Source organism: Amblyomma mixtum, chromosome 4 (assembly GCF_055824585.1).
Source record: "Amblyomma mixtum isolate Tamu chromosome 4, ASM5582458v1, whole genome shotgun sequence".
Classification (NCBI taxonomy): domain Eukaryota; kingdom Metazoa; phylum Arthropoda; class Arachnida; order Ixodida; family Ixodidae; genus Amblyomma; species Amblyomma mixtum.
The window spans coordinates 71,126,643-71,145,912 of NC_143015.1; the positions used below are offsets into that span (position 1 = coordinate 71,126,643).

Sequence of the window (19,270 nt, forward strand, 5' to 3'; positions counted from 1 at the left end):
CTTTATGAGTTTGGCCATGGTCTTTATCTCCGCCTGTGTAAAGGTCTCTCAAAGGCGGAGGAGCGGCTTCAGCTTCTCCTGTATGCTAATTGTTTGCTGTGCCCGGCAGCTCTCAAACACTTCGACCCTTCTTTCTCGGGCAGCTGTCCGCACTGTGCGGAGAAGTCTTCGGACATCTGCCACATGGTGTGGGCCTGCCCCTCCAACCCCTCACTCCAACCCAACCCGGGAGGACTGGGAGGCGACCCTGCTCGGCTGCTCTGACCTGCAGGCCCAACGGGCCTTGGTCGCGCGAGCCCGGGCGGTGGCGTCGGTCCTGAACTAGGGACCTACACCTATACTTGTACAGGTTGACCCCTCTAGGCTCGCTCATGCATAACCTCTTTAATACATAAATGTTTTCCACCACCACCCACGTGAAGGGGAAACTCAACTCTCAGGTGGAAACATTGCAGAGGGGAGTAGGTTAATAAGCGATATCGATAAACGCAGCAAAAATATCGCAAGTACAAATATAGATATAACTATATGCACTCAATAGGTTGTTATGGATTCTTTTAATATCTGTCCATAAGCACTTTATGATGTTCGAAAGAAAACTTATGACACAGGTCTGCCTGGTTCGGAAAAGTAATTTAAATTAAAAAAGAACGCCAGCCAAATAATCAGAATAAAAACACGACGTTTCAGAATCTGCTCGGTTTCTTCATGAGGCGTGACTGGGCGACTTGGCGACACAAAGCGGATGACAAAGAAATGAACACAAGATAGACTTCGAGGGAACAATTGTGCTGGACACGGAGCCGAGCCCGCGCTGAAAGCTCTCACTTGCGTCATGGCATATTCACCAGACGCGGGGAAATGTTCACCGCTCCCTACCGAACCCTTCCCCTCTTACATCTAGGGAGTACGGCCAGTGACCCAATGGCTGATAAAACAAGGCCTTAAAAAGGCAAACTGCAACTTGCCCGCAGTCATATCTGACGAAGGAACCAAGTACGTTCCAAACCGTCGTGCTTTTTTTTGTTTCTTTCTTTGGCGTTCTTTCCTAACTTAAATTTTACGGTGTGCTGTTAAAATGTCTGTAAGGGAATGATGGTTCGCGTCTGCACAAACTACACAAGAACATACGACACATGACGCGCATGGCAATCGCAACCACTACCAAAAGGACACCACCTCCTCCTATAGCCGCTGCTCGTGTGTAGGAGCCGATGTTGCCGAAGTCCGCGTTGAGCGAGTGGCAACTGTCATTGTCCACCTTGTTCTGTGTCATCTCCCCCATGTCGCGTTTGGCGTAAAAGTACCGCGCATCGGCTTTCGAACCAAACTGCACCGAGCTGCACTCCACACGTCGAGAGTAGTTGGCGCATCGGGAGACCTCTTCCCGCGTCGGGTAGTTCCAAGGCTCGGGAGCTGCGCTGAACTGGCAGTCGTAGGAGGCGTTCCTGACGGCACCTCCCGAGTAGCGCTGACAACCGTTCCACACCTCGGGGTAGTCCTCGAACAGTGCGTAGCGGTACAGGTGCACGCAGTCGCCTGTGTCAGTTCGCACGGCGTAGCTGGACACTGTCAGGAAGGTGGCGCACTGGCGCTTGTTCTGAATCAGAGACAGTTGTTCGCCGTAGAGCGCTTCGTAGGTCTGCGGACATACGTAGAAGCCGACGGGGCCGCGAATGAGCACTCGGTCGTAGTCGGTCGGGGCCACAAAGTACGTCACGCCCTTCCGGTCACTAACCCTGTAACATGAAAAATCGATCGTGTGTTCGGTATTCACACAGAACGTGTAGCTATAGTTTCGTCCGATAAACGTTGCCCGGACGTCTGTATTCGACAAGAGCGCGTAGCGTCCCTGCTGGACAATGACGAAGTCGTGCGGGTGACGGCACTCCGACAGCGGCAGCTTCTCGGCTTTGTCAAACATGGCCTTAGGGTCCGGAGATTTTCCGAGCGCTGCTTCTGAGGAGTTCATGCCAGTGTCCACCAGAGCGGCGCAGATTGAAGTGTTGCGGACCGAGTACAGGCGGAACTTGGCCGGAAATGCATTGGTGCCCGCCGGAAGCAGCGATAACACACAGGCCAATGACAGGACAGACAGACAGGACAGGCGGTGCATGGCTCGAGGGCTCATTTTCGGACTTGGCGACAAACACTGCCAGGGTCCCCTTGTACTTCGTGGACCGCATGCACCAAGCCTTGCCGGACGACAGAACTGTAAAGGGGAGAGGTAAAAGAAGACGCATGACATAATCAGACCATGCGAATTGGGGCTGCATTAGCGACATGTTACGCGGCGGACTGGGGTCTCGGCAGCGGTCTGTTGACTATATACAGTAGAAGAAAGTTCGGGTAGTTGATGCTTGCTCTTTATAGTCGCGAGCTAACGCGAAAAACACAAAGGACAGGTCGCGCGATCCGCCGTATAGAGGAGGAGTGAGACTCGCGTCTGAGAGACGCAGAGGGTGTTTCACCTACGACTGTACACAATGAAAAAAAAAAAACAGAGTTTTTAAATTAGAAACGCACTTTTTTAGGCTTAGCATTGTCATTGGTGTAGTACATCACAATGCAGTTAAGGCGTGCTAACTGCCAGGACAGTTAACTAACTTGAAGAGTTAACTTTTTACCTATTGCTGTTAAGCTCCTTAATTTTTGAGAGGCGTGTAGCCCGCCATAAGTAATCCGTATAAGATTTTAGAATTACGAGAACGCAGTTACCCTAGGCGCTGTGGCCCAATAAATTGTGTCTATTTCGACGAGTTACATGCACTGGAGAGGTTGCTCTCAAAGGCCTTGGAAAAGCGGGCCAAAGAATACTTCTTAGACTCTACACTAACACTCTACTGTGCCAGGCAGCACTCAAACATTTTGATCTTTCCTTCTCTGGCCCCTGCTCGTTCTGTGGGCAGGTGGCTGACACCTTTCACATGGTCTGGGCATGCCAGCGAAATCCTTCTCTTCCACCCCTAACTCATTCCCCTACCCGACAGGACTGGGAGGCGGCCCTGCTCGGCTGCCTGGACCTAAAGGCCCAACAAGCTGGCTCAGCCAGCTCATGTGGTGGTACAGACCAATGGGGTCCCTGAATAAGGGTCTCCACCTAGTATTGCAAGGGGAGCGGCCCACTACAGGCTGCTTTCCTGTCAACCTCTCTGCAAATATTATTAAATGCTTATCATCATTATCTCTCTCTTTATGGGAAGTTTCGCAACCGGTAATATCGAGGAACTCCGCATCAGACGAGATGCGAAGTCAACGCAACATTGCACAGCCCTGCTTTTGTGGTTGGCCTCGCACATTATACTTTCCATCATCTCAGGAGAAAGCGGCTGCGCTCGGTCGTGTTTCACGCCTACCGCGACGCGCCATAGAGAAGACACCAACGAATACGTTCCCATCCTAAAGTCGTAAAGCGCGCGCACGCGCCGCTGTAATTACGTCTGGAAGAGAAAAAAAGCAAAAGAAGCATAAAATAAGAGAGAAACAACTGGCGGCAACCGCACGTGACGTAATCCGCGACTCGCTTCACCTCGAAAAGCGGATGAGAAAGGGTAAGCCATGTTGCGAAGGCTTGTCCCCCCAACTACGGATGAGAGGGAAACTGAAATGGAGAGAGCACGACGGCGGACCCCACAACAGTGCGAAGAACTCGTTTGATTGCATGCGGCCGCTGACACAGCGCTAAAAAAAAAAAATTCGCGGCCGCGCGTACGCACAGCCACGGCCGGTCTCGACGCGCGCGCTCTCTCGCTAGCGAGAGAGCGCGCGCGTCGAGACCGGCCGTGGCACAGCAGATGCCGGACAGTCTGGAGTGCAGCAAATTTTCTCCCACACTGCGGCGGAACGCGTTGGTGCGCGTGCACTACGTGACTCTCCGACCGACTTAACGAGTGAACAGCATGTGGAGCAATCCGTTCAACGTATCCTGCGTAATCGTCGATTCATTAGAGGTTCGCAGATAGACCTGCTACTTAGGAGGGATCTGGCCTAAAACAACATCCTCGGTGAAGCCCGGTTATCGAGAAAGTGGACCGCTAAGACTTCCCCGACTCCTCCGACCAGCAACGTCATCAGCCTAATCCTTCAATTTGGTATCAGCACCCTAATCCCTGAGATTGGTACCATCAGCGTAATCAATCAGCTTAGGCATTGCCACCCTAATCCTCAGTTCTGTATCATCAGCCTAATCTCTCATTTCGGTATCACCAGCCTAATCCCTCAGTTTGGTACCATCAAACCACTCCCTCAGTTTCCTATCATCAGCCTAAACCCTCAGCTTAGTATCGTCTTAATCCCCCAGTTCGGTACCATCAGTCTATTCCCTCAGTTTGGTAGGACGCTCGGCTTGGTGACGTCCACTGACCGTGTCTATACCGTCAAATGAAACTGATCGCGCCGTTCGCATCAAGCTCACCTTTTCATTGACGGCTCGTAGTGGTGTTTGCCGTGCCCAAACGCGCCTTGCGGTTGGAAAACAGGTGTACGCGATGCCGCAGTCCTGCCGGAGGTCGTCAAAGGATCCGCTCATCGACTTGAGAATCCCCGACGCATTCTGCGACCAGGGCGGCTAAGATATGTCCTTCCTTGAACCGCCGGGTAAAGTGAGGAGTTTCGAAGAGGTAGAAACACCGACCACGCCGTAAGGGAAAGGGAAAGAAACGAGGAAACCGGACGCAATAATGGACGGTGCGCGTTGGTGGTGTTGCTTGGCTGGGTGGCAATCTCGCGAGCGTGGCTGTAAGGTGTCGTCACAACGCACGCGTCACGTTTGTAAACAAAGGCGGCGCTGCGGTAGGCAGCGACGCGTGGTGCAGGTCAAAAAGGTAGCATGCCTACTTAATGCCGAGCGACGCTGCCTTCGAAACTCGTTCGCATATGCGAAGACGTCAAGGTATGCACGTTGCTTTTGTCTAGAAAGATGTTCTTGATACCTGGAGAGTACTTTTGCCCTTTTTCAGCTTGTTCGCCGGACGGAATTCCCACGCGGAACGCTGCATCGGATTTCTTCGCTTCTAGATGCCAACAAGTAAGAGCACGTCTACGGCGGGCGACTGAGTTGGCTGGTCAAGTGAAACCGAGCAAGCACGAGGTGTGGAGAGATGGTAATCTTTTGCAGTTCTCTTCCGCCTGGATGCAGGTGCGGAGGGCTGATTCAACCAACCGCAGGTCTTGTAATGCGAAGCAAGATGACCGCTGGTCCTTAATGGTAACTGAGTGGATTCCAAGAGAAGCCAAGCGCAGCACGGGGTAGTTAGATGGGCGGATGAGATTAAGAAGTTTGCGAGGATAGGACGGATGTAGCTGGCACAGGACAGGGTTAATTGGAGAGACATGTTAGAGGCCTTTGCCCTGCAGTGGGTGTGGTCAGGTTGATGATGATGGTGGTTTTTTTCCGGAATTCGGCAGATAAAAGTCGGGTGACATCTTTCCAGCTAGAATTAGGGCGAAAATCTGGTTATTCTGCCAGCAGTTCCATAATTCGAGTTTTATCGGGCCATACATTTCAGCCGAAGACAATTTGTTATAATTGCTAATTTTTGTGCGGGACATAAAATTGTGCACTTCTCGCATATAATTTTGCAGACAGCATGTGCCGACCTGTCATGTAGCACTGCAAAATTTTTACCAAAGACAGACATTTTTTTTTCTTATTTCTACAGTTATTTCCCCGTGTACAAAACCATCGGCTGCGCAACACTCTCGCGTCGTGCAAGACCTGCCTATCTTTGTGCACTCCGACAACATTCATTCGTCGTTACAGAGTTCATTTTGGACGCAAAAACTGAACGCTGTTAGCGTAGTACTTGATGCAGTGACGCCAGTAAGAATGGTCAGCGCCCCTGTTTTCGATTATCACTTTCAGAGCGTACTTACTGTTCGAACTTGGCCTAAAATTAAACACCACAGTTATGTTTTTCTTCGTAGAACGTCGGAATGGCCGGTTGGGCTCGTCGGACGCTCGTCGAAGGAGACGAGCAACGATGGCACGTTGGCCGATGATCATATGTGATTAGCAGTACGAAGGGCACTTGGCGTCTTCGTCCACTCGTCCGGCGACACGTTGCCGGTTCGCGCAGAGGTCCAAACTTCTTGGCAAGCAAAAACTGGTTTATTAAAGACGGCACAAAATGAAATCAGTAAGAGAAAACGGCTGTTTAAAACCGGCCGAGACTGAGACTCGGCACGCCCCTTTTTTCTTGTTTGCAGATGGTTTTAAGCCCGTCCATAATTGGTTGCACGGAGCTTTAGTAAATCTGCTCTAGCCCAATTTCGACCAATGCCGGCGCAATGGTACTGCACATACAAGTGGGCGGAGCCCAGTGCTCGCCTGAGCCCGACTCGGCGCACCGCGCACTTTTCCTGGAACTTTCGCACTTATAGAGGCGCCAGCAAAGCCAAACTCCACCGCTTAGCGGGACAGTCGGGTGGTTTCAGAAGGCGCCGACCTTAATTTTTTTATAATGCTGTAAAGATCAGAAAAAAAATCACCCTGTATGTTTAATTCAGCCTACTAGCAGTGTGGGTCGGCTGTATTTTTTCTTGTGGCTTCTGGTTTCGCTTTTTATCCATACTTTTGTTCTTGTTACTTATACACAGTGTTTCACCTAATACTTTACACGATTTTTAAAAATATGCTTTTCAGTTAGAAGAGCGTTTTTTTCGGCATAGAATTGTAAGCGGTTCGTACATAACAATGCAGCTAATGCGTGCTAACTCGCATTTTGGTTAACTAAAATTTAATAGTTAACTTTCTATCTATTGTAGTTAAGCTCCTTTAATTTTAAGAGGCGTGTAGCCCACCGTAAGTAATATCCATATCAATTTTTAGAATTTCGATAACGCGGTTACCCTCGGTGCTGTGGCCCAACAAATTTTGGTCATTTCGACGAGTTACGTGCACTGTAGAGGTTGCTTTGCCTGTAAGCTTCTCGAAAGCGCATGTATTTTTGGCGCGATGTAGCCAGAATCTGTATGGATACAACGCTGAGGGTAAGCGCGTTTTAGAAATTCTAAAAACTGATGTGGATATTATTTGCGGTGGGCTACACGTCTCTCGTTAATTAAGGAGCCTGAAAGAAATAGTTGAAAAGGTAACCATTCAATATTAGTTAAGTAGGGCCCGTCTAAGCATTATCCTGATGTACAACTCCGCTGATAATGCTATACCGAAAAAAACTCTTTTCTTACTCAAAAACCCTATTTTTTTAAAATTGCGCAGTCTTAGATGCAACACCCTGTATATCTATAATTCATGCCATTTATGCCATTTATTTATTTCAATGATGTCATTTATTTATTTAATTCGAAGCCTGCTTTTGTTTTTATTGTTTCATTTTTAATTCATACGAACTTAAAATATGAGCAAGCCTGCACTATTGGGCTGAAGTGGACATGCGTACATGCCAGAGCTATACATGCAGCTATATTTCTCCTCATATTCCAAGGCCAATCATTAAGTACGCAGTTAATGGTGCTCACATGCATTGGCTGCCTGGTGGTGGTGGTGAAAACTATTTATCGTCTGTTAAATGTTTACAGAGAGATGATTGGGGTAGGGCCCTATTGGCCCCTTCCCCTCACCATACTAGGTGGAGCCCCTATTCCGGGGCCCCATTGGCAAGCAACGCTACCCGCGTCCGTTGAACCAGGGCCTTTTGGGTCTTTATTGTCCTGACAGCCGAGCAGGGCCGCCTCCCAGTCCTCTCTGGTGGGGTTGGGGGGGATAGATGGGTTTGACTGACACGCCCAAATTATGTGGAAGGTGTCAGCCACCTCCCCACAGAACTGACACGTGCCATCGAAGAATGTGTTGAAATGTTTAAGCACCGCCGGGCACAGTACAGTGTTAGAGATAATTTTGATGAAGAGGCGCTCGTCAGAGCGATCCAGTCCCTTACAAGGGGCCGGGCAGCGCCGGTGCTCCTCCTTGTAGTTATCGGTGATGTGTTTGAATTTAAGGGCCAGATTGTCTGATTGGGAGTAGTCTTCCAAGGACAGGGAGATAGCCCGGCCAGAGAGTGCGAGGGCAGCCTGATCGGCCTGTTCGTTTCGCTGGAGTCCCTGGTTATCGGGGGCCCAAATCAGGTTACGTGGAGTTGGATCTTCGTATCGGCAGCTAGATTGCAGTATGCGCTGGGCAAGCGGAGGAGCCGAGCTCAGCTCATAGTTCCAACAGGACCCTCGCGAGTCGGTGATGGTGTTTTTCGACTTTGGATTAGTGAGAACCAGAGCAATGGCAATGTCCTCCGTGTGTGTTGCGCTGTAGGCTTTGAAAGTGAGGCCGTTAACTGTATGTTGTGTACGACTGCGGCCGTGTACCACCCCCCGTGGTGTTGGCCGGCTACGTTCACGTGTTCTTGGTTACCATAGTATCGCGCCAACGCTTCCGCGCACGCCTGGCGACGACCGCTATGGTCTTCTCTGGACATGTTACGGGGAAGGGGTCTGACCCGGAGGGCGCGTCTCTAGGGTTCTGGCACTCTCTCCCTTTCCTCAGTGTGGTAGGCATGTTTGATGTGTAGCCGGTGCAAGAGGCGGTGACCCCGACATGGTCTGTGCAAGACGCGTGTGTTGGTTGACTAAGTGGGCTTCTCGAAGCTCCCGGAATGTGTTCACCACCCCCAAGGCCAGAAATCTCTGGTTGGAAGTGGCGACCGGGAGGTCGAGAGCCCGCTTGATGACTTTCCGGTGGATGACCTCCAGTTTGTCATCATCGTGTTATCGCAGGTGCAAGTAGGGGGTTGAGTAAAGGATTCTACTCGTTACGAAAGCATGGGCAAGGTGCAGTACATCCTTGCTTCGTAATCCGCCCAGCTTGTTCGAGACCGCATTCCCGCTGTGGGAAGTTTGGCCAGGGTGGTGTCGAGCCTGCGTTGGTGGTGTATGAAGAGGCCAAGGACGCGGATCTTCTTGGCCTCCCGGATCGGTCCCGAGGGGAGACTGATGCGAAGCGGACTTGTATCCCGGGTGGAGGGACGTAAGTGCACAAATTCTGATTTAGCTGGGGCGCACTGGAGTCCGCAGTAGGCCGCGTAGTCGTCGACTGGGGTCGCCGCTGCTTGCAGGCAGGATTCCATGTGGCCCAGATTACCTTGCGTGGCCTTCCCTCCAAATTGTCTTCTATGCCCGGGATACATCCCGCTCTTTATGCGGATGACATTACAATCTGGGCTGCCTGCCTATATTCCCACAAATTGCATGCATTAGGCCATGGGTCCCACGCTGCGGAACAAAAATGAAAATGAAAAATGGTCTTTGAGGAAACCAAATGGCGCAGTATATGTCTCATATATCTCGGCGGACACCTGAACCGCGCCGTAAGGGAAGGGAGGAGGGTGAGAGATAAAGAAGAATGAGAGAAAGAGGTGCCGTAATGGAGGGCTCCAGAAAAATTTTCGGGGATCTCGGGGATCTTTAACGTGCCCTGACATCGCACAGCGCACGGGTGTCTTTGCGTTTCGCCGCTGCCGACATCACAAAATGTTTGACAACGTTTGCGCGATCGCTGTGGCCCTCCTGCTAGAGCCAAACAAGTCCTAACCCATCGGAAAGAGCAATGTAATGACTTTTAAATTACATGCGTTGTTAGTACGAATTATTGTGGATAAGAATACAGCAGGCAAACTACGAAGTGCGCAAAAATTATTTGACTTAGATTTCAGACTCATATATAATACTCCTGGCGCAGCAGTTAAGCGATGCGCCACTACCCCGACCGGCGGCTGCTTCCGAAACACACCATTATAAAAATGATATACAGGTTGCCTGTAGACTTCTTATAAACTTTATTGCTTGCCTACAGACATTTCCTTTTGTCTGTTCATGGTCTATAGCCTAAGTTATTTAAAGTGTATGGCCATAAATCTATAAATAGTCTATAGACTGTCATAGGGTTTGTATTGCATACAGATTAACCTATAGCATTTGTCTACACAAAGCTATAGCCTTTATAGACAAAAGTCTATGGACGGTCTACAGAGCGTGTAAAGAAATTTTTGTAAGGGCAGACGGTCGTTCGCTGCCTGTCTCATCAGCTAGCAGGGACGATGATGACACAGGTAACGAACGACGACCTTCTCTACTATGTTTCTTTGCCTAAGCATCAGCTGCTGATCACCAACCTGCACCACTGTAGTTGTGTGTATGTTTTCCTGTCCATCGTTTCTGTGAGGGTTGCCTGTATTCACCACTGCTGCTAACTAACACGTCTCAATGTCTAACGAAAGCAGACTGGCCCTCAAAAAGTGGGAGAGTTTAACGTAGTTACACCGAGTAGACATACGAAAGCATGTGTTCACTCTTCATTTGGAAGGGGCAATTAAGCTCTGCCTTAAGGGTATGACACGATAGCTTTAGTGGGTTCATGCCCATATATGCAGAGTAGGTCATTCTCTATTTCACATTCGTAGATGGTCCCGAGTCCTCATATACCACTACCAGCGCAGTGGCGCAGCGGTTAAGCGATGCGCCACTGCATTGGCAGGTGGCTGTTTCTGTTCCAGCCACCAGTAGGGATTATGCGACACATGTTGCTTTTCCTGAGCAACCTTTCGCGACCAATCGCTGTTAATTTAACTGCCACCTGCCTCCTACTGGCTACAGCTGGCCCGACGCTCCTCCGAACTTACCCGAGCTTCCTCCCATTGGCTGCAGCTTACGCGACGCGCCTCCGAACTAACCCGAGCTTACCCGAGTAGCTCGGGCAAGCTCGGGTTAGCTGGAAGCACGAGAGAAGATTCTTGCTCGGGGTGGGTTTGTCTGGAGCAGTGCTTTCGCAGTAAAAAACAAACTGTAAATTCTCCTTTGCTCGTATTCCTTCAGTACCGCTAAGATTAACCAAGTTGCACATGGTCAGCGATCTAAACGAGGAACACAGTCTTCAATCAATCAATCTTATATTTCATCGTGAAATAAATGTACAGTAAATTATCGGTATTAAAGGAGGAGGTCCCGAAGCATATATTGTATATACAATCCAGGGGCCTCCTGTGAGGAAATGAATAAATAGAGGTTAACTAACAAGACATCTAAATGACAAAGAAACATGCAGGAGTTCCAACAAATGAAACACGATACTAACAAGAAAAAGAAAATATTACAAACTATAAATACACAAACAACGTCATAAGGAGATAAAACATTGAAAAAATGTATGCTTACAAATTACTGAAAGTCCAATGGAATAATAAAAACAAGGAAAGTAAAAGTCCACAAAAGCCCTAGTCAGTGGAGCAAGACCGTATGGAAAATAAGCAAGTCTTTAATGAAGGGTGAAATGAGTGCAGATTATGGCGCGATTTGATTTCGGATGGCAGTGAATTCCATGCAGAGATGCCTAAAATTTAAGGATTTTGCTTTCCATAATTACTATTCACCCTCGGGAATAGTAGGCTATATTGTTTGGCTATCCTAGTGTTATTATTGTCAAACAGTTTTAAGGACTCAAAACTACTAAGAACAATACTGCAACTACGAGCCTAAGGGTGATTCCTACATACAACGAAGCCGTAACGATAATGGTTGGTTTGGTTTTGGTTTTGTGGGGTTTAACGTCCCAAAGCGACTAAGGCTATGAGAGACGCCGTAGTGAAGGGCTCCGGAAATTTCGACCACCTGGGGTTCTTTAACGTGCACTGACATCGCACAGTACACGGGCCTCTAGAATTTCTCCTCCAAAGAAATTCAGCCGCCGCGGCCGGGATCGAACCCGCGTCTTTAGGGTCAGCAGCCGAGCACCATAGCCACTGAGCCACCGCGGCGGCGTAACGATAATGGGAGAATGTTAAGAGTGTAATAAAAATTAAGAACAGGAGCACGGTAAGGGCTGATGACGCTTGATACGGAGCGGTTGATTTTGAAAGTGGCGAATGCAGAAAGATGAGTGTTGTATGTGTTGCCCCACTATGACATACAATGTTAGAGGTTGCTATGCATGAAGAAAAAATTCAACATAGGACGGGTAGGTAGGTCAAATTAATGCCGGGCTTTAATTATCACATGAGTATGAAAAGCTATTTTAGGCTTAATTAGTTGGGTACGCTGATTAAACGTTTTGAGTTTGGTATGCTGATTATCTAGAACGACACCAAGAAATGTCATAGAATCCGAAGGGTAGATGATAGATGTGCCTGAGTACGTCTGAGCAGCTGGAATTACTCTTTTGTTGTGGGAACAAAAAATTCATAAATGTGGTCTCTTTTGGATTAATTTATAGATGGATATTGTTCGGCACCGAGCATGAATGCTCAGAAAGTTGATGTTTGAATTGGCGGTCAGTATAGATGCGTAACTATCAGAAACCATAATGATAGTGATGATGATGATAATAAATTTTTATAGCGCAGGGGCACCTGTGGCCAAAGAGCACCATGGCACAAGGTGTTTTCTTCTACTCAAGGTTGGGTCAGAGATCCATTTCCCAAGCAATTCACTCCAAATAAGCCGAGCACCAGACCAGGGGAAAGTTTGCACCCATTGTATCACCGGTGGGTACCCGGCGGCACTGGGGATCGAACCCTGCACCTCTTGCATGCTAGGCGGATGCTCTGACCACTAGGCTACCGCTAAGGCACCATAAAGATAGTGTCGTCAGCATCAGCATAAGTAATTTCACTATAGTAGAGCCATTTATCCTAGTCACTGATAAAAATAAGAAACAGGAGATGGCCTATAATGTACCTTTGTGAGTCACCACGGTACGTTAATTTTGGGTCAGAAGATATGCCACCGAACTGGGCAACTTGCCACCTATCAGTGACATAGCTGCTTATCAGGTGAAGTCCAGGACCTCAAACATCGAGACATTATAGGATGTTGGGGACAACAACTCGTTGTGCGCGCTCGTTTTTTGTGACTGAAATGTTTGCTTTCTTCAACGAAAGCCTTCATTTGTTATTTCATAGTTTCGTACAGTTCACTGAAAGAGACTGCCACGCAATGCTTCAACTTCCTTGCATAGTCTATCAACGTCCTTGGCAAGTTCCGCGTTCGTTGGCATTATTAAACACACATCAATGTAGGCGGCAAATGGCACAGCAGTAATAGTCAAAAAGAAAGAAAAATATCATAAAAGCAAAGAAGTCGCACAGAAAACGTGAAAAGAAGGAGAAAACTAAAGACACAGATGTTATTTTTCTGTGTCCACTAGGAATGTTTAGCACGTACTGCTTTGTGCTTGAAGCATCTGTACAAACCAATAAGCTCTAAAGTGAGGGACTAGCTGCATCTTTTTAGTAAAGATATATCTGTGCGATGGCTGGTTTGCTGTTTGCAATGCATGGGGAGATGAAAGGCTCTTAAAAAAAGGCCCACACAAGAATTGTTGAAGGCAGAAAGTGCACTGACATTGTCTCCTAACATTTACTTGTTAAGAATTGCTTTCTTCGAGGGGTAATCTTGATCACACATGTAACATGGTTGACTTGTAGAATGTCAAATAACGTGTATATCCTGAAATAAACTGTGTTAGTAGTTAGTGCCTGTGTGCCTCCCGTTTTGTCCACAATTATCCCCTTATATATGGTAAAATCTTTTCAGGAAAGGCCAGCAAGTGTAAGCATGCACAACCCTAGCCTAGTGCAAAAGTTGTACGGGTGAAATAAAGTGTCTTTAAATATGGAAATTTTAGTGAGCATTTCTTATTTCTTGTATGCTTTGCTACTCTAACAGCCCTATTTATGCTTGCAGGATATTTTTTGTCATGCCATAAGACGTTTGAACACAACATTATATGAGTTTGAGGTACACTTTATAGTCTAAGAAAACCTTGCGAGACAATCTTCTATTCTACGACCTAGCCGACACCGAGTCAGAATCCTGGGCCCAGTCGAAAGAAAAATTGGTCAATGTCCTTTCATCCTGCTTGAAAATCCCACCCTCACCGGCTCGGCAGGTATACGTCGAATAAGTGCATACCAATTATTGCCAAATTCTCATCTTCAAAGGAGAAACAGCAAGTCCTCCTCAATAGTTCTAAGTTTAAGGATGAAAAAATTTCGGTCAGTGACAACTATTCTCCCGCTACACGTCTTGCTAGAAAAAAACTGGTTGAATTTGGCAAATCTCAACCCTTAACCATCAAACTTCGCTTCAACAAGTTGTACAAGGTAAAGAGTGTTACACCTTTAGTCCTTCTGATGACTGTGTGGATGAAATTCCGAGCACCCTCACGCCACCGGAAGAATGCTCCGATTCCGTCCTCAACCACTGAATAGCACTACGCGAGGGGCAGTGAATTAAATTTACCGGGCACTAACCCAGTTTCTTTCTTATTCAAAAATATCCGAAGCATACTTCCAAAACGCGACTATCTTTGCTCTGCTATCGATGCTTGTGACGCCGACATAATATGTTTTACTGAAACTTGGTTGTCTGCGACGGTTGATAGCAGTGAATTATTCGACTGTAAAAAACGATGCAACGTTTATCGGCGCGACAGGGGTGCTAGGTACGGCGGCGGCGTACTTATAGCCGTCTCTGATGCTTTTTTGTCGTTTCCTACTCACTTCCCAAACGCCTTATAACTTGTGCTAGTTGAAGTTCGCACGTTCTCCAGGAAATTGGTAGTAGGTGCTTGCTATCGTGCTCCGTCCTGTCCACCCACCTTTACTGACGACCGTCATGACGTCATTCATATGGTTACACTCCGGTACCCGAATAATCCTTTCATTTTACTAGGAGACTAATTTTTCCAATATTGTGTGGTCTAATGTGCGTTCCTATTGCAATCCTTTTTCTAGTGAAGCTGACAAATTTTTGAATTTGTGCAGTCTTGTCGCAGAACTTGTCGCAGCTTGTAATGCAGGCAACTCTAATTACGTCTGCTACTTCTAACATCTTAGATTTAGTGCTCACCGCTTCATCGGATCTTTTCCAGCCCATATCGTATCTACAAGGGGTGAATTATCACTTACTGCTTCATTTTTCTTTAACCTACACCGTGCCTCACCAGAGCAACTACAATAAATATATCGGGACTACAAAGATGCTGATTTTGATGCCGTTAACCGTGAACGTTCTGTTTTTTTTAGACGATTACTTCCCAGCTTTCATGACCGCTCCGTGAACGCCAACTGAAATTTGTTTACAGAAAAAGTTTCATCACTCACAGATAAATATGTTCCGCGCATAGTCATTGCAACTAACCGGCAATCAGCATGGTTCAGTCAAACGTTGAAAAGGCTCAGTAACAAGAAAAAACGCATATTTCGAACGGAAAAACAAATCGGTTCTCAAGATCGTTGTAATGCTTCACAGCCTCAGCTACCGAATACAAAAAAGCACTCAAGCTCGCCAAGGATTAATTTTTCAATACTACATTACCATCTCTTTTGATTAGTAACCATAGGCAGTTCTAGAGCATCGTTAACAAAAGAGACGATACTGCTATCGCCCTTAAGGACTCAACCGACGCACTTATCCGGCCTGATGAGTGCGCGAATGTTCTGAACTCTGTATTTGTCTCTGCTTTTTCAAAAAATGTGTCTTCTGTACCAGCTACCTACCCCGATGCTGACTTTTCGCCAATTATCTTTGATATTGCTGGCGTCGAAAAAATAACGAAGAACAAAAAATTTCTTCATCAAGTGGGCTTGATAACATCAATTCCTAGTTTCTGATCAAGGCTAAAGCATACAGCGCTATAATACTTTCTCATCTTTTTCAGCAATCTCTTGACACAGCCTGCATTCCTGGCGACTGGAAGGTCGGGAAGGTGATTCCCTTGCACAAGTCTGGAGATAAACATTCACCGCTTAATTATAGACTTATTTCTCTAGCGAGCATTCCACGAAAAATCATGGAGCATGTAAGTTACTCTCACCTTGCATCATTCCTACAGTCAAATGCCTTTTGTAAAGATTTTCAGCATGGATTTCGTAAGACATTTTCCTGTGAAACACAACTCTTATCGTTTACGCATGATCTGAATTCCATCCTTGACTCGGGTTCCATTGTTGATTGTATATTCCTAGATTTTTCAAAAGCGTCTGACAAGGTTTCACATCACATGCAGTTAACTTGGAGCATTTATCCTGGCCACGGCACCAGTTAACTTGCAGCCCACTGATCCCCCTCGTGGCGGCACCAGTTAAGTTTCTCCTCCGGATCGTCGGAATGGCCGGTTCGTCTATGATCGTACGTTCGTCCGGCGACACGTTGCCGGTTGGGGCAGCAACTCCAATCTTCTTGAGAAGCAAAACTTGTTTATTGAAGGAGAGACCAAAGATAAAGGCAACAGGAGAAAAAAGCGATAAAAAAAGACTTTTAAAAGAAGGGCTGTAGAAAAGCGGCCGAAACTGAGACTCGGCGCGCTCCTCACCGCTCTTTGTTGCAGCGGGTTTTAATACCTTCGATAATTGGGCGGAGCTTTATTACATCCGCTCTCGCCCAGTTTCAACCAATACTGCTGCGATGGCACTGTAGATACAAGTGGGCGGAGCCCAGTACTCGGCAGTGCCCGACTCTAGAGGCGCCAGTAACGTCCACTGCTTAGCTAGACAGTCAGGGGTTTAAGAAGTCGCCGACCTTACTGACCCCCACCCACTTGATGACTAATTTCTTTTCAATGGAACACCGTCGTCGGCACCCTGCGGCCCCGACAGGGCTGTTCACGGTCTTACTCCCTGTTTCCCGCGGCTTGGACAGCGTCCGAGGCGCGCGACGCGCTGTCACCATTCCTAACCCCTCCAGACGGACACGGTAGGGGGAAATTGGCGCCGTAGGCTTCCAGCTTAACACATGTTTTTTTTCAAACTAAGCAAACTTAATCTTGACACTAACGTTCTTGCATGGTTGCATTCTTTTCTTACTGATCGTTCACAATTTGTCACAGTAAATAACACTTGCTCCTTCACTTCGCCAGTCGAATCAGGCGTACCACAAGGCTCTGTGTTGGGGCCTTTGCTTTTTCTAATATATATCAACGACTTGCCTATTAGCTTATGTTCATCAATTAACCTTTTTTCAGATGACTGCGTCATATACCGCGAAATTAACAGTGACGCTGATGTAACTCTTCTTCAGTCCGATATTGATCATGTTCTTGACTGGGCTAACACCTGGAACATGGAACTAAACCCTATGAAATGCAAGCACATGCATGTCTCTCGTCGTAATACTTCACTGCCCTCGTATCATCTTAATAATAGTAGCATTGAATCTGTGTCTTGTTACAAATATCTAGGCGTATTTATTTCTTTTAATCTTTCTTGGAACACGCATGTAGATTATATAACCAGCAACGCTAATCGCATGCTGGGCTACTTACGCCGCAGTTTTTATCTTTCTTCTAGTTCTGTAAAATTACTTCTTTATAAATCGTTAGTTCGTACTAAACTGGAATATGCTGCATCTGTTTGGGACCCCAGTCAAGAGACGCTCATCTATCAACTGGAACCCGTCCAGAACCGGGCGGTTCGTTTCAATCTTTCAAATTATCATCGCAACTCAAGCGTCACGACTATGAAAACAAGCTTGTCACTACTCCTGCTGTCACAACGTAGAAAAATATACCGTCTTTGCCTGTTCTATAAGATTTATTATGACAATCCCATTCTTAAGAATAAAATGATATTACCACCCTGTTACATTTCACATCGCATTGACCATCGTCATAAGGTGGGTATTCCTTCATGCCAAACCGGCCATTATCACAATTCATTCATCCCAAGTACGTCAGTCAACTGGAATCACCTTCCCGGATCTATCGTCAAAATTTTTGATAATTCTACGCTTAAATATGTTTTAACCAGCCTGCTGCTGTAGTAAACTAGGGAATCCTTAACACTGTCAATTTTTTTTTGTGGTTGTTCTACTTGTTCTATATGAGCGCATGTCACTGCCTTTTGAACGTGATTTCTCTCGTCGTTTTTGTTTTTCTTGTACGCTGATGTTTTTTGTTGTTGTTTTTATTCTGCGATATGCGCTGTTAATTTGATAAATGTTTTGACGTAACCTGTTTGTTCCTTTTTTCTGTGACCTTCATGTATGTCTAATTCTTATGTGTATTTACAGCTGCATTTTTGTTTCACTTTCGTGTGTAACCCACTCCCCTCTGTAATGCTCTCTGGCCCTGAGGGTAATGAAATAAATAAATAAACAAACTGCAATTACAGTGTTACAATGTTTCCAGTACTAATCTCAAACAGTACCTTTTACCATTCTTATTACACAGCCTACAATGGAGATTCCATGAGGTCCTTTTAAAACGCTATAAAGATGCTGGTTCAAATGTCATACAGTGTTGTTGATACCCTGTACAAAGAATGGAGTACAAAGAATATATGAACTTGGTTAAGTTAAAGGTGCACTGAAGAGGAATCTGAACTCGTCTTTTTGCCGCGGGAACTCGATCTACACGTTCCTAGCATTCTTAGAAACTGCGACCTATTGCCCTGTGTGGCCGATTTCCCTAATTAAATCGAATTAACGCCCGGTTACCACCTTTTTTTTTAATTCTCCCTCGTACAGTGGGCGGAGTCGACCAACGTGGGGAGTGCCTTTCAGCCAGCTCCGTGGAGGCTTTGCTTTCGCTTCAGTTTGTTTTTTAGGTTTCCGCGAATAAATAGTTGCATTTGCAGGTAATATAACCGCAAAATAAGCCCGCAGAAAAAAAAAATACGCGCGGACTATTTGCTTCTACGGACTACTACGTATTACTCCGCCGATGGCAGAGCGGCAAGCCGCCATGGGACTGGGTGAGGGGCACTCCCCGCGTTGGTCGACTCCGCCCACCGTGCGAGGGAGAATTTAAAAAGAAAGGCAGGAGCCGGGCGTTGATTCATTTAATTAGGGAAATCAGACACACAGGGCAATGAATCGAAGTTTCTAAGAATGCTCGGAACGTGTAGATTGAGTTCCCGCGGCAAAAAGACGAGTTCAGATTCCTCTTCAGTGCACCTTTAATGATTGTCGCCAACGGTCGCAAGACCAGATATATGGCGTCGTAGACGGTAGGAACTATAAAGATTTTCTATGAACATGATTCATTTGAATGACGATGGTCAATTGTTGGAAGGCTGTCAATAGGTTCTTAATAAGAAATTTAGATATCACTATATGCACTCAATAGGTGGTTAATGGGTTCTTTTAATATTTGTCCATAGACACTTTATAGTGTTTGAAAAACAACATTTGACAAAGGTCCGTCTGGTTGGGCAAAGGATTTTAAGTGAGAAAGGACGCCAACAAAAAAAATGAAAATAAAAGCACGACGTTTAAGAACCTACTTGATTTCTTGTGTTCTCTTCCTATTTTCCAGGGTGACTGAACG

The 19,270-nt window shown here is 46.7% G+C and overlaps 1 protein-coding gene across 1 annotated transcript; it reads right to left on the reverse strand.

The window, feature by feature from the left end:
* Positions 1 to 538: 538 nt before the first annotated feature.
* LOC149346900 (uncharacterized) lies at positions 539 to 4,629 on the reverse strand. The gene is made up of 2 exons (XM_089586756.1): positions 4,415 to 4,629; positions 539 to 2,212 (listed from the first exon to the last, which is right to left on the reverse strand). The coding sequence occupies exons 1-2, from the start codon at positions 4,526 to 4,528 to the stop codon at positions 1,061 to 1,063; spliced, it is 1,266 nt and encodes a 421-aa protein (XP_089442882.1). The 5' UTR covers positions 4,529 to 4,629; the 3' UTR covers positions 539 to 1,060.
* Positions 4,630 to 19,270: the final 14,641 nt, after the last annotated feature.